This window comes from Parasteatoda tepidariorum, chromosome 10 (genome assembly GCF_982258835.1).
Source record: "Parasteatoda tepidariorum strain Cologne lab strain chromosome 10, Ptep-v5.0, whole genome shotgun sequence".
In the NCBI taxonomy this organism is placed as follows: domain Eukaryota; kingdom Metazoa; phylum Arthropoda; class Arachnida; order Araneae; family Theridiidae; genus Parasteatoda; species Parasteatoda tepidariorum.
This window is the reverse complement of record NC_141764.1, coordinates 87,669,522-87,696,699: the sequence shown is the minus strand read 5'-3', so window position 1 is coordinate 87,696,699 and position 27,178 is coordinate 87,669,522. Positions and strand designations below refer to the sequence as shown.

General features: G+C 27.0%; 2 protein-coding genes across 6 annotated transcripts in view; one reads left to right on the top strand and one right to left on the bottom strand.

Annotated features, from left to right (window-relative positions):
- Positions 1-25,428, bottom strand: LOC107449886 (exonuclease mut-7 homolog). The gene is made up of 17 exons (XM_087153291.1): positions 25,285-25,428; positions 24,696-25,182; positions 22,640-22,693; positions 21,283-21,484; positions 19,532-19,602; positions 17,760-17,798; positions 15,803-15,957; positions 15,562-15,706; positions 14,785-14,846; positions 12,441-12,577; positions 11,811-11,920; positions 9,248-9,413; positions 6,929-7,071; positions 4,306-4,467; positions 3,716-3,769; positions 3,110-3,241; positions 1-261 (listed from the first exon to the last, which is right to left on the bottom strand). Exons 1-17 carry the CDS (start codon positions 25,302-25,304, stop codon positions 37-39), a joined length of 2,364 nt encoding a protein of 787 aa, XP_087009417.1. The 5' UTR covers positions 25,305-25,428; the 3' UTR covers positions 1-36.
- Positions 25,429-25,481: 53 nt separating this feature from the next.
- The window catches only part of LOC107449885 (dynamin), a 54,958-nt gene continuing 53,261 nt past the window's right edge, over positions 25,482-27,178 (top strand). For all 5 annotated transcript variants that reach the window (XM_043043669.3, XM_043043667.3, XM_071184245.2 and 2 more), the window contains exon 1: positions 25,482-25,823. In XM_043043669.3, coding sequence (XP_042899603.2) covers positions 25,660-25,823 — 164 coding nt within the window. In that variant the 5' untranslated portion in view covers positions 25,482-25,659. The remainder of the gene's footprint in view (positions 25,824-27,178) is intronic.

Here is a 27,178-nt window from a genome sequence, read left to right as displayed (position 1 = left end):
TTAGAAAATAATAAAATACATTTTATTCTTCATAATTTACTGTACAAGGCCACATTTCTTACATAAAAATACACTCTCATTTGATATAGATTTTTGGTTTTTGAGTTTTAGCTTGACCCCAGTTTTCTTCATTTCATAAATAGTCCTTAGTAAACTATTGCTTAATCCATTTTCACTGGGAACATCTTCAAGTGATTCCAGTTCTTTAAAATAACTAAATTCTTGCATTGATAACTGTGTTATATCTGCACTACTACAGTTCTGAAATACACAAATATTATTTTTATAAGTAAAACAGATAATATATAAAAGCATTTGTGCAAATGTAACTTACAAAAAATGAAATCTGAAATATATAGCTCTTACATTTATAGTAAACTTTTAATAATATATAAAAGCATGATGTAATGTTGGTTATTGTTAATGGAAGTTAATTATTGTAGAAGATGCATTATTATGGAGAAACACTACAAAAAAACACATCTTTGGTTCAAATCATTTTTTAATAATATGATTGGATAATAGGCAGTATTCAATCTCTACAATATAAATATTTTTAAAAAATAAACGGATGTTTTATTTCTAATAAAATAGGAAAATATTATCCAATAAAATAGCTCTCATAAGTCTTAAAATGATACATTTACTTAACATTTAATTATTTTAATGATTAATCTACTTCACTCATTTTTAACCAATACCCATTTTAACCCTTCACTCATTTTAACCCTTCATTCATACCAATAATTTTAGAGAGTGAAATATAACACTGGTTATAACACAAAATAAAAATTTCAGAAAATAAACATATTTAATTTCTTATAAAATATAAAAACGTGCTTTTGGAATTGTCCTCATAAGTTTTAAAATGATACAATTTCTTAACATTTAATAATTTTAATGATTAATCTACTTACCTCCTTTTTAAATAACCAATAATTTTAGAAAGTGAAGTATCACATTTTTCATAACAAAGAATATGGTTTTCTGATTTTAAATTTTAAATTAAATTTTGAAATAAAAACCCATAAATAGTACCAAGTTAGCTATTAAAACAATGTGAATTGTACTTCAATACAATTTCTTTTCTCCCTTCCATAATCCAATAAGCGACAAAAATATCATTCGCAGGATACCTCAAAAATTATCAACACGCTTGATTTTTTTATTTTTGAATGCATGTAAACATTCAAAACCAATAAATGCATCTAACATAACAAGGGCTGCAGATCTGTGGAGGAGCGAATTTCCTCGAAATTGTCCTCTTTTTTCTAAAATCCGGGAATTTCTTACTTTTTGATTTTTTAAAAATTGCTTCAAATTCGAATTTTTGTTTTCATTTTTTAATTCATTATTTTTATTTAACAGAATTTTTAACTTTCCTGAAGCCTCAAATTAAACATGTAAAATTGATTAGATATTTATGGGAGTGAATCGATTGCAAAAGAAATAGAAAAATGTCAAGAAAATAAGAGATAATCCCAATCTTATCAACTAAGGTTTAAGGAGGGTGATTGACTGATTAGGATTACCTTCCTCAAGTCAGTAAGAATACAAAAGAAAAAAAATTATAAATCAAATCTTTAACAGAAAAATTATTATACAGGCTATTGCACACGGCAATGAAATTTCTAAGTCCTTCTGGTGATTTCTTTTAGAAATGCCTCAAGCTTTTTTAAAGCATAACGCTATCCAAAAATTGGCCAAAGTGGCAATTCGATGTTGGCTGGTGCCTACAAACAGCCTTGACGCAGAAAGATTGTCTTCGAAGTATATAAATGTATTAAGTGATGAACGATGTAACATAAATGAGAATAATCTGACAATGTACAATACTTTACATCAAAATTCTGTTCATTTAAATAAAAATATTAATATTGTCTGAAATAAAAAACAAAAGAGTAGTCATCCAGTGGATTCCCAGCCATTGTAACATCTATGGTAACGAGAAAGCTGACTTTCTTGCTCACAAGGGAACACAAATCCTTCAACCAAGTTGCTCTGGATTGCAACACCATTCCATAAAACTACATATAAGAAACATAACGAAACTGAATGCCTCTGCTGACTTATGAGAAAGCATGAGGAATAAGAACTGGAGTGAGGCAGATATTAAGGTAGTGCCAGATAAGCCTCCCCGAGATGCACCAGCCACCTTTAGACTCCTAACAGGTCATGATTGTCTGGGTGAACATCTGCATCGTATAGGTATTTATGACCGCCCTCAGTGTCAACTGTGTGGTTCTGGAGCACCAATGAATAGAGAGCACCTCCATTGCTGTAGGAGGCTCCATGGACTTGAATCGGACACCGCAAGATATTGGCGTGCGAGAGAGGTTTTTGGGAAGATGGCTTCGGTCTTTTGTTATTTTCTATTTTTATTGTTCCTCTGTGTTATTGTTTGTATTCCCTGCCATTGGAAATAAAAAATTAAAAAAAATATTGTCTGAAATTAAAAGAAATACTTTTGTTGCATATTTTTTAAGCTTTTATTTCATTATTTGCACGATTTCTGTCTTTTACATCATTCATATATTAAATTTTTCTTTATTTATAATCTTTGTAATTTTCAAAACATCCAGTGAATTTCGGGTCTTTTTTCCCACGACAAACTTGCAGCCCTAAACGTAACAGGCTAAACTAGAAATTTAAAAGTGCAAGATCTGATTAGGAAAATTTATAAAAGAGTAACATATTACTAGATCTATTATCAGAAAAAAAATTCAAAAAGATATGACTTAATTAGTATGAATGACAAAGCAACTGGGCATTTGGTTGATATTTTCCCTCATAATTGAAGTTATTAAATTTTTAGAGCAATTTGTCTCATTTCTATTATTAAAATGAACAAAAAGACCAAATGTGTGCAAGAGATGCTCAGTGGTTCTGTCAAATATATTAAGCTTTTGCACCAGGTATGATTAGAATTTTATAACTATTTGTGCATTCTTTAATGAAAAAAATAATAAATAAATATTAAATTGACTAAAAATAACAAAAAAGAATAAATGACAAAACGTTTGCTGGGATTATCAAAAAAAAATTATAAAAAGTACTACATGTAAATAAAAATATTCACATTAAGATTTCTATCATAAACTACTTTTACCTGGCATGTTTGCAATAATTTGCTGTCATCTATAAAAACATTGGCTTTTTGCAAGATCTTCTGTAGCTCTAAAGAATTACTAGAATCACAGTTCACGCTATAACATACAACCTCAGAAGAGATATTTTTCACCTGAAAGGATAGTGAAAGGAATAATTATTTATATGAATAAAAATATAAAGAATTGAAACAATTTGTCATTTTTAAAGTACTTTTTAGTTTAAAAAAAAGAAAAAATTTCTTTCAAAATTGTCAATTAAACTGTGCATCTAAAATTTTAAAATTATAAGAATTATATTCCAATCCAGAATTCCAATCATATTTCAACTCATGCATCAATATCCGATTTATTGAACAATTCAGCTTTAAGACATAAGCAACTGAATATACAGTTCTAATAATATGTTTCAGAGAAGACCAGGGCTCACCCTGTGTTGTTCTATATTATATTAATTATTATAGTTTTCAAATAGTATTTTGAAACTGACTAGAAGAAACAGTCACCTTAACAATGTTAAACAACAATGTCACATGATAAAGAACATTTGAAGTAAAAAAGAAGTTTTATTACAGCAATGAATTGACTAACAATTTCCATTTACTTACTTTTCTTTTAAAATCCTCAAAACAAATAAGGAATCTCCCTTGAGTTTTAGCAATCTACAAATACAAAAATTATAATAAATTAAAATGCGTGGATGTAAGCTTTTTAAATTGCAAACTTAAAAGGCTTACTAAAATTTGAATTATCATCATAATATAATAAATTAAATAATCAAATAAAAAGTGGAAGTTGGCAACAAATAGCTTTAAAATACATAATTCATGAAACTGCCAAAGACTTACAAAATAACAGCACCATTTACAATTGATAATAAAAAAATTGTCCTAGAAAAATTTTACAACGCTAATATAAAAATAAACAAAAATATTTTCTCTCTTAAAGCCATAATGTAACAAAGCTATCAAAGTGAATAATGTGATAACACTAATAGTTCACTAATCATTGTTATTTATAAATTTCATAATTTATCATTAAAACATTTTGCTATAAAATATTACTAAATTTATCCCCAAATAATTATTTATTGAAATGATAATTTGAAATACAAATTACTTTAGAATGTGAGATTTATTTTTATGTTTAAATGCAAGCAATATTATAACTGAAAAATAAAAATGCAAAAAAAACTTACTAAGGCAGCATCACTAGCTTTATCTGCAAACTGGAGAACTAGAACATTAGCTCCCATTTCTTTCAAACTTTTACTAATGAATTTTAACTGTGGTTGTACAACTACATGGAATTCATCAATAGGTATAGGTTTTTCATTCATACTTTTTGTAGATTTTTTTTCCTAGAAAAAAATTATAAATAAATAAAACTTAATACTTCATCTTTAATACTCTATTTTTAATTTAACTTTCAACTCAAAAAATAAATCATTGATAACAGGGCTCGAAAAAACACAGAAATTTTACCCGTCCCCGGGACGGCTTGTCCAACAATGTACCCATCCTCCTTTGAAACTAACCCGTAGCTTCTAAATAAATAAAAATATAATTTTCTCTTATTTATTACAAACATTTATATAAATTGGACCGTGAATTACTAGTTACTAGGACTACATTATACAGTAATAAAAGAAATACTAGAGTACTAATAGTAACCTAGTATTTCCTTTAGGAAATAATTTATTTCTTTTATGAAATAATTTAAATGACAAAAGTCAAGTTTTCTGGAATGTCAATTTATTTGGGGGTACTGCTTTTTTCAAATGAATCAAATATGACGTTTCCCAGTTCCACAATCAAGGCAATGATTTACTGAGGTTTCTGCACAGTTATTTTAGATAAATGTTCATAATTGGATTTAACGCTTCTTGTTTAAGACCAGTACGTAATGTGTTTTTTTGTAAGTTCATTGCTGAAAAGCCCCTTTCAACCGCTGCAGTACTCCCAGATAGAGAAAATATCAATTCCATTTCAGGGTCATTTTAGAAGTGAGGAGCTAGACTCTTGTAAGATAACATAAATTGAAAATGCATCATGAACATTAACGGGAAAATGGCCGTCCACGCGGACGTTGGATCCAAGAAATTCGTTGTCCACGGGGAATTTTTGACCGCCGAGGACTGGCAGACGGGCTGTTTTTCGAGCCCTGATTGATAACATCGCCTTTGGTGAGTTCTGACTGCAACATGAGGTTGTAGATGTCTATTAGAGGTCATCAAAAAGATCTCACAAAATAAGGACTTCCCACAAATATTTTGGATACATTTTAATCTACTTATTTGTTTTGTTAATAATTTATTTTGATATTTTTTGTGCTTTCGAATTTGACCATTTCCACATTTGGTGCAGAGATTTGCTTGGTAGCTGGAAGTTTTGATGGTCCTAAAAATTTCTTCAACACAAAGTGTATGAAAAAAATACTGTGCCTTCTAAAAGTGGTCGTAAATAGAGGAAATTGCTACATAGCGGTAGTCTTTCTTAGAGGTTTCACCATATCACCTTAATTGCTTCTTAAACCATGCATGAAAAAGGAGGTCTTACTAATTATTCATAAAACTCTTGAATTTTGCAAAAAAAAAAATTCCTGAATTTTCCATGAAATATTTTAAAAAGATTTGCTTATAGTCTGCATAATTAACTAATTTTCCTAATCTAAAGTAAAGATGACTGCGAATATCCCATAGTCTATTTTGGCCTAACTTCCAGTATAAGCAAATAAAATATTATACTGCCAAAGCAATATTTTTTTTAAAAAAAGCTGAAGATTACACTGAGGAAGAAATGTTTTGTAGCACTTATACAAGTACTAATTCTTACCTAATTCAGATATGGGGATTTTTAAGCTACAGTTTTTAAATGGCATTTTAGTAGATTATTTGTCGATATGTACAAGTTGAAAAACGCTATATATAACAATAGGTCATACAAACGTTCTGGCAAACTTCTTGCTTAGTTAAGGCACTTCAAGAATAAAATTGCATAGGAACTCACGCTTGAAAATGTCATCATACACCACTATGGCACTTCTCAATAATGACCTGTTCATCTATTACTTCATAATGAGTAGGCTCTTCTAGCGCAGTATCAAAACAATTCCAGGCAAGGGTTTCTATATAAATTTAATCCTGATTATGTAACTTAACTACTTTAGAAGTTTTCCATGACGTGAGACATATGCTATATATATAACGTTTGTAAACTCTCACATTTCGACAAAGTTGTAATTGTACAAAAATTGTCTCTTGGAGAGCGAAACCGATTGCAAATTTGAAATTGATGATGCAAAAGTATCTAAGATCTGTTAAAAAGTCTCATGCAACAGAAGACAAAAAAATTTGTTCCCCAGTGTTATCAGTAAAATTTGCATTTTTAAATTATACAAAATTTCAAGTTGAATAAGCAATTGAAAATCTTTAATTAATATTTATAAGCAATTTTAAGGTTGAATTTCAATAAAAATCAAAATACAACAAAAAGGGGGGTTCACGATTATGTAAAAGTAAATTAAAAACGTTAAATTTCTATTGTCTTGAAGTAAAACAATTACTATTTGATTCTCATACTAGCAACTTCCGCTGTAAAAAGCTTTTTTTCAGAAAGACTGTTCGCTGTGGAAAGTATAACTTATCAAAAACATGGTCTATTTCTGCTGCATTTGCCATATTTTAGGAGAAGAAATATTTAATTAAAAAATAAATTAACTTTAAATTCAAAGCAAAATTTAAAAACTACACAAATAGCAATCACAAATTAACTACTTAGTAAACAAATATAAATCTAAAATATTTAAAGGAAATAACATACTTCTTTCAGCTTTCTCTTTACTTTGCTGTGACCAGATGTCATAACCATTGCGACTTTAACCAAGTGATTAAAATTCATATTTTTTTCTGATGAAACGTTTTTAATTTCGTCAAATATCTGTAACAAACAGTGTGCATCTAAAGCTGTTTAAAAAAAAGTATTTTAAATTAAAGCTAATGATCAAATAAAAGCATAAATACATTAATTTTTATTTCTGATATTTTTTAATAGTACATTAAATATTTTAAAAATGATATTAAATGTAATTCTTTTTTATAATTAACAAACTATAAAAGTGACATAAGTAACTGTATAAGGAGATTCAAAATCAAATGGGTTCACATACTGTACATTTCAAATTTTTATTTATTTCTTTTAATCAATTAAACTTTTATTAAACCTTTTTATTAAAATGAAATTTTTATTAAAATTAATTATTTTAAAAAAATTATATTATTAAATTACAATTTTTTTAAAGAAATTTTGTGTTTTTAATAACTAGTCTCCATTATATGTAACAAAAAAATTTTTAAAAACTATGTAACTTTATTTTTTTAAAATTTAAATCAAAATAAAAATTATATCAAAACTGAGAAAACAAAGTGAAGAAATAATAAATTACTAGTTTATGCAAATTTCATTAAATTTGGGTAAAAACAATAAGAAACAACATTTTATTTCAATGAACTTCATAGAAAAAAAAAACACTGTTTGAAAAGTTTCAAAACTCTTGACATCATAATTTTATCAAGACAGAACACTAGAGCATCAGGAAAATCTTTGTGTTCGAACAGATCATTAAAATAAACAATTCAATAATAAACAAATAATAAATAAATAATCATTTTACTTTATTTGGATAAAGATTTCCCAATGTAGAAATAATTAAGAATGTGAAAATAGCGCATTATTAGTCTGATAAAGCATAACTACTAAACAATATAGTTAATAAAATAAAAGTTAAGAGCAGGCTATAAATTTTATCTGACAATAAATTTTCTTAAAGCATTTAATTATATTGTTTCAAATCAAATTATTATTGAATATGATGTACTTGATACATAATGAAAATTCATATAATTATGGAGGCCTATTGAAGTTTGAAAAGTCACATAGAAGAAATAATAGCAGTACGAATTTGATGCATAATAAAGATTCCTACAATTATGGGAACATGTAGAAGTTTTGTCTGTTTCATCTCTCTGTCTTATGCCACATGATCCCAATGAGTCATATGGAAAAAGTTACAGCAATATGCGATCGATACATAAGGAAGACTCATGTAACAATGAAGACACAAAGTTTTCAAGTTTTGCTTGTTCAATTAATTCTCAAGCAAGCAATGAGCTGAATATATATTTTGAAAAAGATTTTTTTCAGAAACGTTCCAATTTCAGATAGTAATAATAAAAAGTTTGTTTTCTGTTAATGAAAATACGAAAATGAAATGAGATAAAAAATTTAAAAAATATTGCAGTAAATTTTTTTTTTAAATATGAAGACTTTGTAAATTATATATAATCTAGCTGCCTTTCGTGACCAGCTTGGTCACCTTTCAAAATTATATTGTACAACAGATATACTTCAATAGTAATCAAGCCTTTTACACAACACAACTGTATTTAAATATTCCAATTCATCAACCCCTGATTAAATCCTAACACTTTAATTAATTTTAAACAATATATTAACCAAATTTTTTCACCATCTAGCTCTTACCCACGACTTTGCCAGCATGGAAGCACCTTGATTACAATTTTAACTATTTGAAAGAGATGTCTGTGATGTCGTTTTATGTTGAATTTTAGTAACAATTTAAAATCAGTCTGACAGCATTTAAATCACACAAACCACCATAAGTGAGAGATTGAGCCATTTTAGCATTTAAAAAGCAAATTCCTTTACCAATAATGGGTATGCCAGTATGGGCCACCATAGAAATGTTTATGTTTAAAATTCCTATAGCCATTTTAGAAAAGATCAAAAATAAATCTAACTAATTACATTATAACTAAAATTCTATTTTTAAAAAATCACAAAATTATTCCAAATAAATACTTAATGTATAACTAACTAATGACACTACTTTAATTATTACTCGAGACAAACAAAGACAACTATTCTAAAAAAAATATTTAACATCCAAATTATTTTAAAACTTTAATTTAATTACTAAAGGCAACTCAACAAAATGAATAATAACTATGGTGTTGCCAATAGATAGAGAAATAATCGTGCTTATGGTGAAACATAAAAGAAATAAATACATACATAAATTATGAGACTCATGCTAATTTTATAAAACAGCAAATTAAGGACCTGCATATTCAAGTTGAGAATCTGTAAGAGGGCGTTTCTCCCAATCACAAAGACGCTCTTCTTTGCTGAGTGGTTTACCCAAAATGACTTTACAAAGTTGACTCAACCCTATTGGATGTTTGATGTTTTCCTCTGTACTCATTTCAACAGGATATACCTCTTGTAGCTGTGAAAAATAAAGTTTTTAAACAAACAATGTTTTAAAAGATATAAGTTAGAATCCTCATTATGACAGACTGTATAAAGCAACTAATAAACCTTTTGAGGCTAAATGTTTTTATAAGAGATAACACAGATAAGCAAATTTGCCTTGCTGTATGTAAGAGTCTACGAAATTTTTGCCAGAGGTGCATCTAAAAACGTATAATTTGAAATATTTTTTAAGTATATTATTCTAAAAAAATGTATAAAAACTCAATAATTCATTTAATGCTTCCAATCCAATATTCCTAGCCTAAAATTTACATTTTTAACATTTAAAAATTAAGAAAAACATACAATAATGTTTTTTTATAAATTTAATTTAGCTATAAACACACTAAAAAGCAGAATTCTCCGCGCTTAATTATTTTTTTAACTGTGTATTAATTTTTTTAGAGCGGTTGCACTATGCAAATTGATTCCTCAATTTGCATTTGCTCTGCAATTGCAATTGGTGAATCATTATTAAATTTAAAAACATAGTAATTGTGCTCAGTTTCTAATTGTGAATAGATTCAATACACCTCAGAATTAAAAGAAATTTTAAAAAATTACAATCTCAAACAAAAAAACTATTAACACTTAAAAAATTATGTATAATTTTTAATTTATTAGATTTCTAGGGGATTCAAAATTGCAAATGCACTTTCTTGACTCCTTTCCAGGTGTACTTGTCCGTGGGTATTTGAAAAATCTTTATGCATTGAAACAAATAAACTAATCAACAAATTACAGGTTTATAAATAAAGTAGGGTTAAATAAAATAGTGTAAAAAAAAGTAAAATAAAGTAGTAAAATGAAGTAAGATTTAAAATGTAAAGAATATAGAGATTTTTTACAAAAATTTCTCCTTTTTCCTTTTTTTTTTATAACAATTTAAGTTTAAAACTACAGAAAATGAGAAACATTAAAATTAAAGAAATTCATTCAGGCTAAAATTACTAAAGGTATTTAAATTCAGCACCTGAGCAATTGAGAGAGAGTAACGGACCAGGCTGGGGTCTCTATACTTCATTTATTAAATGCACTCTCAGCCTCCCATGACATCCATATTCAGTGTATACCATCACACGTGGGTCTTTTTGGCAACGAACGTGCTGATCATTTGGCAAAAGAAGGTAATTCTCTCCCAGTCTCTCCAAACACGACCCTCACTTACTCTGAATTATTTTCTATCCGCAAATCTAAAGTTCATAAAGCTTGGCTTTCTCCACCGGATCACAATTGGTATCCCTGCGAGTGTCCTGGAGAAGTCCTTGACCTTCAGGGTACACGTGCCGACCAAATCGCTACCTGTAGATTTGTCAGTGAGCACACTAAGAGCCTCACTTTCAGAGGACAAATTAAACTTTTTTCATCTTGTAGAAAGTGCAACTCCAGCGAGGCTAGTCCTAACCATCTACTTGATTGCCTGGATTTCACCATGGAAGAGGTTCTTGAGAGACCTCTGCTTTTCCTCGATTTTTTGAAGACTTACGGCATCATGGATCTGGTATAGCTCAGCTGGGATTGGAAACAACAAATGCAAATAACGTTAGGTTATTTTGTGAGCCAAGAGGGCTCAAAGAGTCAGCGTTCACTTACAAATGGGGCGAAAAATATTCAAATCCCAAGGGCAGCCAGTCTATTTGTATGCTACTTCCAGACTACTAAAATATCACTGTGATGCCACAATTGGCAAGGATAGAAAATAAATATGTAATGCCAATTGTGGCACCACAATCACCAATGGTAGAAAAATCATAGGCTAGAAACCCTTCGACTTTGGTCTAATTAGAGAAGGTTTTCATAGTTCTCCTCACAATGTAACTCAAATCAAATGCAGGTAAGTTCCATTAAAAAAATCTTTCATAAAGATAAATTTGTACAGATGCTTGATCCAGGAGTTTCCTAGTATTTTTGGTTTATTTAAGATTTAATTATTAATAGAAAACAAATCTGATGTGAAGCAGCTGTTCAAAGTTGGTAAAAAATAAAGTAATAAATAACTCTAATAAAGAATTAACAAATTTGTGGCAATTGCATCATCTATGATAACCTAAATGTCAATCAAATCAAGGGTGAATTAGAAAATGTTTTTATGGATACCCATTTTTTTTCAAGCAAGATTAAAGCAGTTGTACTAAATGTATAAAATTGATTCTGCCTTGAGAAATGACAGCTCAGATTTGTTAATTTACTTAGCCAGTATCAACCACAATTTTAATTACTCATAGCTAAGGCAAAAATAAGATTTTTCTTATTTGTTCAAGTATAATAACATAAAAATATACTTCATAAGCCAATAAGAATAGTACAAGAATTAGAACATGAGTATCATAATAGACCAAGATGTTAAGTTATTTTAAAAGTGTTTACATACTTTTTCAAAAAATATAGCCATATCTAGTATATGAGTAAACCTTAAAAGCCTGTCTTTACTTCCTCTGTTATTATTAACAATCATCTGAATATCTGTCAACAAATTACAACCTAAAAAATTTTTACAAATATTAATAATAACACAATTGTACAATTATTCAAAAATCTATGATAAAGAAATCAATTTATGTTGAAAATGTATATTTTTGTGTCCAATCATTCAATAAAATATATTTGAGAAGGAAGGGAAAGCTTACAAAAATTTTTCTATCTACTTATTTTATGTCTTATATTCACATAGTTTAATATACACTTTAAATGCATTAATATAAGGTATACATTTGAAAAACAGCTTTTTATGAATCAAAATGCTTTTTCTAGAGTTTTTTTTTTATATCTTAGGGTACACATGAAAAAAATTTAAAATCAAATTTTAATTATTAATATGAAACTATAATTAATTAATCAACCATCAATTAACTATAATAGCCTTTTTTTATTAATATGTAAATTTAAAATTTTAAAATTTATCCTTTAGACTTTAATATTTTGAATAAATTTAGTAATTCTAAACAAATCTCATACAAAATTAAAAAATAACAGAAATAGGCATTATAAATAAATCCTTTACCTAATTTAATAATCTTTTGATTACTGAAGACATCATCCATCAACTTATCCCAATCTTTAGCCTCCAAGCATTTATTCAAAGACAACATGTCTAATATGTACACTTTATCATGAACAGCCAATTGTATTAGAGCAAGTCTGAAATTAAAATAACTTAAAAATTTTATATTTCAAAAAAGGGTGTTAAACGCAAGTGTTAAGAAACAATAAGCCTGTTAGAAGTTATGGTTCCTTAGCTAAGACTATGGAACATTACTCTGGGCATTAGGGGAATTTCTTTAGTACTATGTCATTAGTACTATTTAGTACTTTGTCATTAGTGTCATTATCATTTCCCTGGAACATTAGGAAGCTATATTCAAAACATTATTTGGGAAATCTCTTTAGTACTAAGTCAAAATAGGTTTTGTACTCAGTTATATAACGTTAAAAAAAATTTTAAATTGCAATTTTGTTTTTGATTTAAAAATGGCTAATGAAATATTCAACTTATAGAAACAAAGTTTAGTGGAACCAAACTATTTTAAATAAAAACAATGTTAAAGATCTCTATTTAAAAATAATTTTCTGGTGTACTTCATCACTCAATAGCATAGAGAGCACATGATAAAATTAAACTATTTTGTTAAAAAAAGAATTTAATAACTAAATATAAATGAAATTCCGATTTCCCTATATGAAGATAAGAATGAAAAATATAGTTGCTTGAATATTGACCCCTAATTTCACAGATTGTTCCTAAAGTTTCTTGAGTATTTGACATACAGACTGTCCAAAGCTACCACAACAACAGAATTGTTCAATTAATGCATAGAAAAGAGCTTAAAATAGAAAAGAGCTCAAAAATATTTCAAGCAAGTCCATTCCAAAGCAATTCTCAATAACAGAAATCTTTGAAAGGAAATAAAATAATCATACATATATTATTACCTTATTAAAAACTTCCTTTACTTTAAAAATACATAAAAAGTAAAAAACAGTTTTAACATGTTTCAAACAGTTTAACATATTCAAATTGACATATTTCAAGCACTTCAAAAATAGACGTCCATTTTCAAGACTTGAAAGACAATGAAATGTAAAATGTAAAGCTGCCAATGGAAAAATAAAGATGACTAACAAACCACAGAAGCTCAATGAGAAAAACACAACAAGAAAAACCACAGTGGTCGAGAGGGGCAGTTCAGGGTAAATTGCTTTTCCATGTGCTATGGAGAGGTGGTGAGGAACTACTGCCATTAACAAAGGATTTAGCATGCATATATGTATGAATAAAACAAGATTTCAGAAAATCAAGATGAGCTGATGTCACTAGGGTGGGAATAGTTATGACATTGTCGAAATTGAATTTATGCTAATAATTCCAACAATGTGCAACAATTGATGATTTTTCAAATTCTTGATAACGGACATATCTATCATGTTCAAGTTAAGCTAAATTTAGACTTAAAGTACACGATATGCCTGTTGTCAAGAATATGAGAAATCATCAATTGATTCACATTGTTGGAATCTTGGGCATAAATTCAATTTCGACAATGCCATAATTATTCCCACCCCAGTCACATCAGCTCATTTTGATTTTCTGAAATCTTGTTTTATTCATATGAAAGTTTTTCTTCACATCTTTAATTTTCTCTTTTACATTGGCAACTCTATGCTTTATATTTTTAATCAGTCTTGTTTCTTCTCATTCCTGCCTGGCAAGTCTTGAAAATGGTTGACTATTTTTGAAAAGCTTGGAACATGTTGGCTGTTATTTACATTATATATACAGGGGTCTTTCCAGACCGAATTTACTACCGTTTAGCGGTACCTTCACAAATTCAACTTTACAAAAAACGGTAGTTTCACAAATTTAATTTTAGGAAAAACGGTAGTTTCACAAAATACTTTTTCTTAAAATTTTATTTTTGTATTCCTTAAGAAATGATAAATCCATATTCTTGCCATATTTTTGTGTTGGATTTTAAATATAATTTTTAATTTTTCACAAATTATGTCTAAATTTTCACAAAATATGCCTAAATTTTCACAAAATAGGTACTTCTCAGAAAAACCTAGACAGACCCCTGATATATTTTTGAAGTACATAAAGTTTTTAATCAGGTAATGTCTTACAGTTTCAGTTTCTTGGAATAATTCATTTAATCGTACATACATTTTCAGCAGTATTTGGTCACTTCAGTTTTAAATGGCTACTTATTTAAAGATATGATGTGATCACTTCTAATTCTTATTTTTAATTAATTATAAAATGGCATATAAAAGCATTAATTAATATACAAGCCAAATCAATATACAAAATATATAAAAAATATATTTTTAATAGAAAAACTACATGCCTCTCTTCAACTAAGCCAAATTGGGGTTTCCATTCAGTATCAATACCAAGCATATTGTAATTCTAAAGAAAAAAAGGCACTATTTTAATTAAAATGACATGAGAATCACAAAATAAAAAAATTTACATCAGTGAAATAAAATAATAAATCATCATAAATACTGAAATTTTACTACAAACCCACTAGCCACAATCTGATATTTTATTTAGATTTTACAACTAATTTTATAGTTAGTTTTTCTTGGCTGCAATGTTCTGCACCACTATAGCAAAACCAAATTGTATAGTTTCTTTTACTCAAAAGTTCCTTCTTTACTTTACTTTCCTTCATTTTTCTGTTTTGGATATTAGTTTAAAGTGGCTTCTTTTTGAAAAATATAGTATAAAAAAATTCGTTCATATCCTCCGAATTTCATTTACTTGATCAAGTAAAAAAACTAATCCACTTCGTAAATTAGAAAAAGTTTTTTTTTTCCAAGAGTCAAAAAAAAAGTTTCAGCTACTTTTTATCTTTAAAAAAACATTAATAATTTTATTTTTTAAAATTTGTATTTATATTAAAGATTGTTCATAACAAAGTCGAAAACCTTTTGGCACGGTCATATCTTATACAATATTGCCTTAAAAATGTTATAACTGAAATTAAATAAATATCTATCACACTTTAAACTTAAAAAATATAAATAATAAGAGCACAGATAATAAGAATACACACGCCAGCTTCCCCGATACACACAATAAATACACAAAAATACGAGACATTAAGAAAAATCAAGACCTTTGATATATCAGCAATACATTCAAGATAACAGCTTCTTGATTGAATAAATTTTATGTCAGAGGAAGACAAGCTGAAAGTCAAATTAGCATCAGATTTTTCAGTTTCATCTTCTGTTTCAAGTTCATCCAGCTCAGCATCCGAACTGAAAATAAGAATATGAGAAACACACTATGCAGCAAATAAAGTCATGGAAGAATATATTTAAATTGAATATCACAGCAGGTAAAAATTAAATTACCTCTTATTAAGAGATGACAGAACAGCAACAGCATCAAGATCAAAATCATGCATTCTTAATTTCTCTTTCATTTCAACTGCAGTTTCTTTATTCCCGTAATGCATAAGTTTGATTAATAAATGCTCTTTCAGACCTTGATCATCTCCAACTATTTTCTATAACATACAAAAAAAAGAATCAACTAAAATAATACTAAAATATTTAATAACAATTGGCTATAACTGGTTTTAAATAAAAAATTCACTACAAAGTTTTTAAATAATATATAAAAAAATACAGTTGACTTTATTTGATGGCATGAGAAATTTTGTTACTAAAAAATACAAAAATATTTAATAATAATTGGTTAGAGCTGGTTTTTAATAAACAATTCACTACAATATTTTTAAATAATTTATAAAAAAAATACAGTCGATCTTACTTGATAGCATGAAAAATGTTTGGCAATGGAATATTCTGTACATAAGCATAACGGAATATTCAACGATAAGGAAATATTCTACTCATAGAAATCAAATTTAATGATACTTATTTATTTTAAATAAAATAAAGCTAAATTTTCCCATTCAAACAAATAGCAAAAAACTCCTTATAAGAAGGAAATATTTGGTAAACTCACTTCACTGCATTTTTATCATCATTTGGTCACTTTACTGCATTTTTAGAAATAATTACTAACTGCAGACAACAAAAAGATTAAAAACTTATAACTTTATGCAGGAAAATTACAGTTTCAGTTTAATTCTAATAAAAATGTCATTCAATTTATGTAACAGATAAAGTTTAATGAAAACTTAAAATACTCAGAAAATACTGGTTTCTATTGAAAATAATAAATTGCATTATTATTAAAAAAATTATTTTTGGAGACATTAAAAAAGGGTTACATCTTAATAAAAGATATAATTAGACGTAACAGCAATATAAATTTTAATCGGTTGAAAATTCACTGGGAATATTTCTGAAACCTGACTCTATAATTGTCCAAAAGACACAGTAGGAAATTTTAATGTCAGATAAAAAATGTCCTATAAATGTTCTATAGCTAAAATTAAAAGCAATATTCATAAGCACAAATAAAATCACTTATGTTAATTAACATTGTTTTGCAAATTTATTTACACAAATTTAACTTTTTTTTTTTTACTACTATACTACTTTTACTACTAATACTTATACTCTGATATTCAATAGAAGAACTTAAGCATTCTCATAAAGCAGAAAATGAATTCAACTTCCTTTATGTTAACAAGACAATTAGACGAGAACACAATTTCTTTATTCACACAATGACTAAATAATATTGTGATTTATTCAATCTGTAATTAATAAATTCAGAAAAATGTGATGTATTGATAATTTTAAATTTAAGGTTATAATAAATTTCTAAAGCTTACATTTTAAGTTTGTACACATTTTTAAAGCTTAGTCAGAAAAAGCAATAAAATACAAACTTGAATTTTAGAATTTGGAAACAAGAACATATTTTATGAAATAAAATGAAACAAAAATATTCAAAAATATAAATTGGATATGGAATAAATTAGAACGCAATTCAATAAATAAAGTGAAATAAAAATATTCATAAATATCATTAAGTTGCTTAAATAAGGAAATTGCATACATACAATTTTCAATAAGTAAAAATGAAAGTAGATTTTTGTTTTTATTATTAAAGATGACCTTCAAATGAATCACTTAAGTATGTTATACAAATTATTTAAGCAGCAAAATACTTAATAAGAATAAACATTTAAAAAATTCTATATAAAAGATATTGCAGTGAAAAAAACAATGCATGAATAAATGGGTCAAAAAACAAATGTAATTACAAAAAAATATAAATATTTGTTTAAAAAAAACATAAATATAAATATTAAATAAAAATATAATATGGGAAGTGTTCAAACTAACTGATAAATGGCCAAAAAAATATGTTCTAAAAAGGCTAACATACCATCACCATATCTTCCCATGTTGCTTCAGAAATTGATTTCTGGAAATAAAAATCATGATGATTTAAAATTGGTAATTAATACACCAAAATTAGAATCTCAAAAAAAAACCTTCCAAACAAGCAAATGAGGCATTGTTTTCAACGTATTTTTCACACTGAAATAAATTAGACCATTCCAAGATGATGGGACCAAGTTTAGAAGTTATAAAGGTTTTATGAACAAAATTACAATTTATACTTGTACTTAGTTATGTATCTAACATTGTAATGCAAGCAAATGCAACATTGTTTTCAATAAATTTTTTCATGCCAAACTGAATGAAAGAACAATAGAGTATAGAACAACTAATTCAAAAGTTGCAGGCATTTTTATGTATAAAAAGTATTGCTTTTGGCATGTCTTATGCACACTTTCTACTTGACTATCTAGGGACTCCCTGAGCATGTAAGGTACATTTTCCGATAAATTTTTTTACAGTGAATTGAATGAAATAAATTTCGAGTTGATAAGATTAATAGTTTTGAAGTTATAAGGGTTTTCTTCATAATGAGTTTTTATACAAAAAATAAAATTCAACTTTTAAAATAGTGGAATTTTAGATGTGTGCTTGGTCTCATTCGAGGAAAAATGTAAGGTATGTAAATAAGTGTTATATTTATAATTATAATTTTATGTATTGAAAATATTTATAAATTCTTTACTATTTATCTTATTGATTTCTATTTTATGTAATTTAATTCAACATGAAAAGTTACCTTGAAAAACATATCAACACATTCATATAATCCTAGGATAGCAATATAAAGTGTGTACATAAGTACATATCACATGAAATAAAACATAAAGAGTCCTGCAACCTTTAAATTATTCGTTATATTGGCTTTTGCACAGTCTCATTCAATTTGGCACAAAAAAAATGTGTAAGAAACAATGTTTTGTTTGGTTAGATAGCATTTTAAGATGTATAAGCAGGTACAAGTACAAAATTGTACTATTGGTACATGCATTGTAGAGATTGGTTGCATTTAATTCAGAGTGAAAAAATACATCGGAAACAATGCTTCACTTGCCTGTTTAAAAGAAATTCAATATTCTTCCTAAAAATTTATGAAAGCGAGCAGAAGAAAGTTAGGGAGTTATTAGGGATTATTTACATTAACATATCAAAGCTTTCGATGGGGGAAAAAAACTAAAATATTAATTTTTCTAAAGAAAAAGTCTTATTTTACTGGGCTATTAATGCTGAGTTGGATACATAGAGCATACATAGAGATTCAATAGCTCATAGCATTTCTGGAGTACTTAAAATCAGCATTATTGAATTAATTAAAATTAGGGCACAATAATTCATGTACAAATGGGGGAGGATTTTTTAATGCAATAATACTCATGTCATATCCATTAATATAAAAACTTTAAATTTTTCAGAAAATCTTAAAAATTATTTATAATTTTAGTGATATAAACATAACAAACTCCAGAAATTAATCACAATCAATAAATTAATAATTGCACAACTAAGAGATGTATATAATCTTTGATTAAAATCTCACCATTCACATGGACGGTATTCAATTAAATTTTTAAGCAAATATTACACTGCATTTTTATTCCAATAAAATGTGAGAAAACAATATTGCTCAATTTGAGTCAACAAGCAAAGGCATGTTCAATCAAAGATATGAATAGCGAAACTAAAAATACTCTAATATATAAAAGGTCTTACATTTTTCTTAAACTAAATAACATTTCAAATCAAGAAGAAACTAACCTGATAGCTTCTACGAATTAAAAGATTTATAGCTCCCTTGCTGCGAGCAAAATGAAGATTTTTACATTCCACTATATAAAAAAGAAAATACATAAATTCAGAATATCTTATGACTATCAACTATTATAAAAAATAAATAAAACTAATAAAGCTAATAATTGATAACTAGACAGGAACTAATGACTATTTCATATTTAGCCTATTCTTGAATTGAATATTTGGTTAGGATAAACATCAAAATATTAGGAGTGTGAACCAGGCCATATAATCAGATATCCAGCTGGCTGAATCATTTGAGCTTTATATTTAAAGAATAGTTCCCTTTTAAAGAATTGAAAAGAGAAATGTAAGCAATTAAATTAAAAGCAGGAAAATAGGTTTTTTTTCTGTTTTTTGAATATATGAAAATGTCTTATAACTATTGTTAAACCAACAAAATTATTCTAATATTGCTTTTCTAACAATGATACAGAATAGGCACTATTAAAAAATAATAAATTAATAAAAGAAAAATTTAAAAACAGCTTAGAAAAACAATTCTATTTTTTATTACTTTTAAACTTAATAACAGTAGTTTAAAATAACATTTTCTTTATTCATAAACCATTTGCGTATAAGTTCACAAAAGCCAGTAATTTTTTTCAAAATGCAACTTGACTGTAATATTTGATAAATTCCACTATTAAATTCTTTCTTGTCTTGGAGGATTTTAATATCAATGAATAGACCTGAAAATGACCACTCACCACATGGCCAGTCAACAAAAAAAAGGGCAATTTTAATTAAATAAGCAACTAGACATTTTTTCCCATCTTTTTTTAAAAAAAAAAAATCATTCAACCATAAAATTACATCAGTGCAAAAAGATTCAGGAAAACAGAATTTTCATTAAAATGTCCAATGTTCAAAATTTTGATCCTTCAGAATCCACCAATTTCAGATTAAAAGATTCATGTGGAAGAACTTTCTTTAACGATTCACATTTTGCAAAGTTATAATACATTAAATGTATTTTGCCTCCCCTAATATTTTTAAATAAAGTTCTTTAAAGTCAGTATGTTTAACTAAATTTTGTCACATATTTACATTATTTTTACAGTTGAATTAACTTTTTATAGCCATAGATTATTGCTAATAAGAATGTTTTAGGAAAATATAATTAAGTCCAAACAAAAAAACAGTTTGCAAAAAGTGGCTATTAAATGAAAATGACCTATCGATATCAGTCACCTACTCATTAGGTTTTAGGAAAAAGTGGTTACTGAGTTATTAGAGATTATCATCCATTGGCTATTTACTGAAAATTTAAAATTTCAGATCGATCGATGAACTAATAAAGCTGATCAATATAAGGAAATGGTTTTTATGTTGAAAATGGCTTTTATGTTGAACCAGTTCCAAAATAAATAAACTTGTAATGCGCAATTAATTTTAGGTGTGCATGAGTAGATATCTATTTTTTAAGCAATTCCTATTTTCTTTTTGTTTTCATAAATATAATATAAATCAAATTATTAATTGTATTGAACTAAATCAAAACATTTTACTAAACTAATTTCCATTTATTTATTTTCAAAATTGAATACACTTAATTCACTGCATAGAAGTTAAGTTATAGAACTACCAGTTTTGAATAAGGAAAAAAAATGGAAAAAATCTTGTTTACGCCCATACTTGTTTAACTACTGTTTATCAATAGAAAACAAACAACAAATAATTGTAAGTAATTCTACTTATACAAGAAAAATTACCAGTTGGAATTTTAAATGTTTTTACAATAGCAGCTAGAACTCGATAAGCTTGTCTAGAACTCAATGAAATGTTTCCAGAATTAGTTTCTCTAACAATCAAACTATCTAGGAGCTTTGCTGTCTGTAATCGTAACTCTGGACTTTCTTTAAGGAATGACATAGCAGGACCCCACTTATTATCATGTAAAAGTTGAAGGATTATCTAAAAAAGAAAAAAAAAGCCTATATTTATTTTAGAACATAAAATTACATTTACTTTACGATATAAAAATTTATATCAAATATTCTCTAAGCTTATCATAAAAGTTTTATGATTTAAAATTAGTTAATCAATAATTTTCATACACTAGAAGAAACAGAATAATTATTTTAAATATTATTATACCCAATTATAAAGTTTCAAGCATAAAAACAACAGAATTTGGGAGTATATTTACATAACAGTACCAGCCCTAAAATAGTTAGTCAATTTTTTTGATACACAAGGAACTTTTAAAAAAATTCATAGAATAAAGTCAACTTGAAGGGTCATATTATACAGATCAGAAACCTGATATAACTTGAAAACAAAAACAATAAGTTAATCTACAAATCTAAAAACTTTTATCTACAAATATATCAGAAAAGTTCTCAAGATAAAATGGTTTCACAAAATATCTAACAATGAACTATTCAAAATCAGTAAGCAAAAACCAATGGAATTAGAAATAATCAAATAATACAAATGGTGATTTATCGGACACACTATCAGAAACCCGAAATAACTGTAAGTAAAACAAATGCTGGACAGAACACCCCAAGATACACCTAAAATTACATGGCGCAGAACTATTATGAATAAATTAAAGACAATAAATAAAACATGGCGCGAAATAAAGTGCTTGATCACCAACAGGCTGGGATTGACAGTCACGACAAAAGCGCTATGAGAGTTATACATGCAGAGTGAAAAGCTATACATACAGAGCCTTTCAGAGTGAAGAGTTATAAAAAGGAGAAGGGTAAAATACATACCTCCCCCCCTAGACAAGCCACTATATGATATAACCACTATATGTGTGTTTTTCTAGATTTATTACAAGTACAAAACAGTGTTCTTAAAGTTATGACTAGCACAAAAACGTAACAGTTTCGTATGTCATAAATAGGTACTGATGCAAATATAACTCTCAGATTTTAGAATGTAATGTAAATTTAGATGATAAGATTAATAGAATTATCAAAAAGTAAAAAACAAAAGCAATTTTAAAAAAAACATTTTCTCAGATAACAGCAAACTTATTATTAGTTATTAAACGAAAGTATTTAAACAAAAATTTAATATAAATTTGTTAGGATTTGTTTTAATTAATATTACCTTTTCAATGGGATATTCCTTCTGTAAGTTCAAAACACTAATACAATATGCAGCCTGAAAATATATTCAAAAAATAATCATTGTTATTTAAACATACATTATTGAACAAATAAAATTATTATTTAAACATGCATAATTGCATATTCATTGTAAAGACATATATTCAGAATGCAAATTATACATTCAAACAGCTGTTTTATACTTAAACACAATGAAAGAAAAAATTATATTTAAAATTAAGTATGAATAAGCTAGACTTCAAATGATGTTGTCAATTATTTCAAACTTAAAATAGAACAAGGCAAATTTTTTTACAGTATATTCATAACAATTAGAATATTAATAACAAATTAAACTTCACATCTAGTGCAAATGTCTATACAGACTGCACTAATAAACTGAGCTGTGATAATAAATATAACTCTGAAGAAACACTTAATATCTTATTATGTGGGTGTATCACAGGTTTAAAAATTAAAAAATAAAGAGACAGAGAAAACTAATGAGGGAAGGATGATTATTTTTACCAACATCAAAATATTTTTTTCTTTTTTTTTTTGCTATTTAAATCAGATTTTTTTTTTTCTTTTGCATTCATTAATCAAATTTCCCCTCAAATGTATTACTAAAAGTTGCAACTGATATTTAAAAAACTTTATTAATCATGACAACCAATTAATGAATTTAAGCTCAACACAATCATGATTTGCTAGCTTAACATCAATTAAGGATTAAATTAATTAAAAACAAAAACATTAAAAAATCTTTTATTTCATATTATTCTTTGTAGAATAAGTCTTTTGTCATTATCTAAATACATTAACTATATATTTATTAAGTTTTAAACCAAATCAAATCTTCCATTACACGAACCTAACAACCACCTAGGATTGCCAGAACAAAGGGGAAGAAAATTAAGAAAATTCAAGTGCTTAAAATTATTAAAGAAAATAAATAAATATTTTTTTTAATGTTTTTGTATAAATTTCTATTCCAAGAATACAATAATTACATCAATCATATTTTTCATACATCGTTAGTAAATTTTTTCCCTTTAATGTACTATTTAAATAGCCCTTTTACATACATTTAAGATTCAAAACAAATACCATTTTCATCAATTATCCTATTAGTTTAATATTTTTATTAAAGCATAGCATAGTTTTATCCAAATTAGTTAAGTACTTTTTTATAGATATTTTATTTTTTATGCTATTTTACATTTGCAATATATATGCGGAAAGAGTTTTTTTCCACTTTTTCCAGATGCCTGAGATGGTAAGACAGGCTCTGGTTTTAAAAGCATTAGTATTTCAATAAATATAAAATTAGAAGGATATAATTTCAATTTATTAATTGATAGAAAATATTTTACACACTAGGAGAGTTTAGGGGAGTTAGATAGTGCTAGTTTAGGGGAGATTTCCGTATTGTGGTCTGTGGCAGAATAATCAACTTCTTGCAGTCTAGGCAACTTCTGAGCAGCGGCCAGCGAGAAATTTTAAAAAAAATATCACAGAAAGGGACCAACTCGAAAGGTATAACTCATACCCCCCCCCCCTGGGTAAACATCTACATGTTTTGTGTATAAAAAATTACATGTTTAAAATCCATTTGGCACTTTGGCGATTGCAGTTGGCGCCGCAGATTACAATACAGAAATCTACCCCTATCTTATAATTTAAAACTTGCACCCCATTCTTATCTGTATTTATAGTCTATTTTTCTTAAACTCCTTATTCTCTGAACAAAATTAGATTTAAAAATACTACACTCTTATTAAGAATATATAAATATATATTTAATACCATGAAACAATTTTCAACACTTAATAATAATTTTTACAAATAAAGCAATATTAATGAGTGATTCTATTAAAGACAATTGATAAACCATTTTTGGAAAAATATTTTAAAAAAATATTTAAAGAAATTGTTTGAATAACTTGATTTAAAATATGTAAATAAATAAAGTAAATTGGTTTAGATTATGACAACCCTGACAGACAATGAAGTTTATGTTGAGCCTCTCAATCTTATCACACAGCATTTTTTACCTCAGAAATTTTTTCTTGGTGCAGAAGATCCCTTATAAAGTCTTGAAAAGAAGTTTTTTCTTCACTCGAAATATTAAATGCATCACAAGCTAGCTTGAGAATTTGGTAGTTTTTATAATTCAACAGATAACCTAAAATTTCTAATTTTTGTTCTCTATTAAAATCAAACCGAACAGAATTGTTTTCAACATATCTTTTAAAAGCAGAAATAAAGTTAAACATTAATTCAGTAGAAAAGTTACAATTATCGCAAGCAAGCCGCATTATATTAATAATGTAAGAAGATGATCTTTCATTTCTTGAAAAACAATCACATAAATGCCTGTAAAACATATCAGACGCTTTTGTTTTCTTCCATAAATTTTCACATTTTCGCATGTCTTTTAGTATGCTAAAGGCTTTGTTATTTTCCGGAGAAGGCAAGTGTGAAAAACGATTCTCCGCAACGCTGATCAACGCAATTCTATTAATTGATAAGAATCCTTGCCTGAAATAAAAAGAAAAATTAATTCATCAAATACATAGGAATTAACGTCAATAAAATTATTATAAATACTGAAAAATTAATAAAATATCATTTGGATCTTACCGCAACCGATTTAAAAACATTTTAGCAGCCGACAAAACAAAATTATTCGAGCTTAGTTTAGATGAAGAAATTCTGCTTATATGAAAATAACAGTAACTACTCAAATGGCTTAAATATAGCTCATAAATTTATTAAAAATCTCTCACTTTGACTACTTCACAAAAAAAGATGAAATAAAGATTAACTAAGCTTTTTTCAAGCAATAAATCAAAAAATTAGCCTTTTTTGTCATATGTTGTAATAAATATTTTTAATTTATATTTTACAGAAGAGCTACTTTAACTTCTATTTGTTTTTGTATGTCAATATGATATTCGATTAATTTTTGTAAAATAAGTTCGTTTTGTTGTAGACATAATTTATGATAGCTTAACAATGTCTGGAAATGAGGGAATGGATAGTTTAATTCCAATTGTTAATAAATTGCACGACGCATTTACAAAATTAGGTGTCAATTTATCTATTGACCTACCACAAATAGCTGTAATAGGCGGACAAAGTGCTGGGAAAAGCAGTGTTTTGGAAAACTTCGTTGGAAAGTGAGTCATCTGTCAAGCAGAATCTTACTTTGTCATGTTATGGCTAAAATAATAACTTTCTCTATATCGACCATAGCATCGCAATTTTATTGTGTTTTATTCAAAAGAAAATATCTATGTGTATCACAGATATTTCTTTTGTTTGAAAACAATTTCCCTTGTCATTTTATGCAAATATAATTTTAAAATGTTTTAAAGAACTCCGAAAATCGTATAAAGTTTTTTTATAATTATAAACTTATTTTTTTCTGATACATAAATTATAATTGAACTTTTAAAAAAATAGTTTCAATCTTTAACAAATTGTTTTGGTGCCAATGGAAAGGAAAAGTTTCTCAAAATTATGAGCGTGATCAGGAATAATAATATTGTTTTGAAACCCCAAAGAATTTTGATAGGTATTGCTGTATGGATAATGTATGCATGCTAACATTGCATGGACACCAAAGGGTTGCACAACGTTTTTAAAAATGTGTAATGAGTCATACCCTTCAAGTTTGTCACCTTCCGTTTGTGGCTTTCTTGGCGCAGTTACTGATACAGAATTCTTCCTTGTTGAAACACAGCCGTAAATAATACTCTCAAGAAAAAACGTTAACAGCAAAGTAGTTCATTTTATTGCTGTGATACTAATATTTGGCTTTAACTTATCAAATTCTGTCAAAAATATGCACTTTTTAAAGATATTGCATCGACCATCTTCTTTATACTGCTGGCAATCATGTCATTTATTTGTATTACAATATTTTCATTACATATTAAATTGTAATGAAAATTTTCTATGATACAATCTATCTTTTGCTGAAGTGTTCCATATCAATACCATGCAAAATGGTCAAGACAGATTTGGCATTAGTACACAAGAAACTTAATGAGCAAACTTTAGATATATTGCGTAATCAAACTTAAAATATATTGCATAATCAAATGGGGCAAGATTTAGAAGATTTTGTTACCAGCGAGTAAAATTTTTAACATGGTCACTTTTTCAAAAATTAAAAATTCTAAACTATTGAGAGAAAAAAAATTTATATTGTTAGCTTAAAGCATTTCTCAAAATAAGCACTTCAGGGTCCATCTCTAAGATGGAAAAAAAATATTCTAGCCTCTCAGAGTTGATTTAAGTATTGTATATTGCATTTTCAACTAATGGAATTTAGGGTTTGAGTCTTTGAACCAATGATGTGACATAAAATTTATGTTCATTAACAAATGTAAAATTTATTGTTTGAAACTAGATCATAAATTATTGTAATCATAATGATAAAATATATTAGTTAAATCATTTTTAAATATCGTCCATGAATTTTTTAAAAAAAGTTATATGAAATTAACTTTAACTTGAATGAAACCTT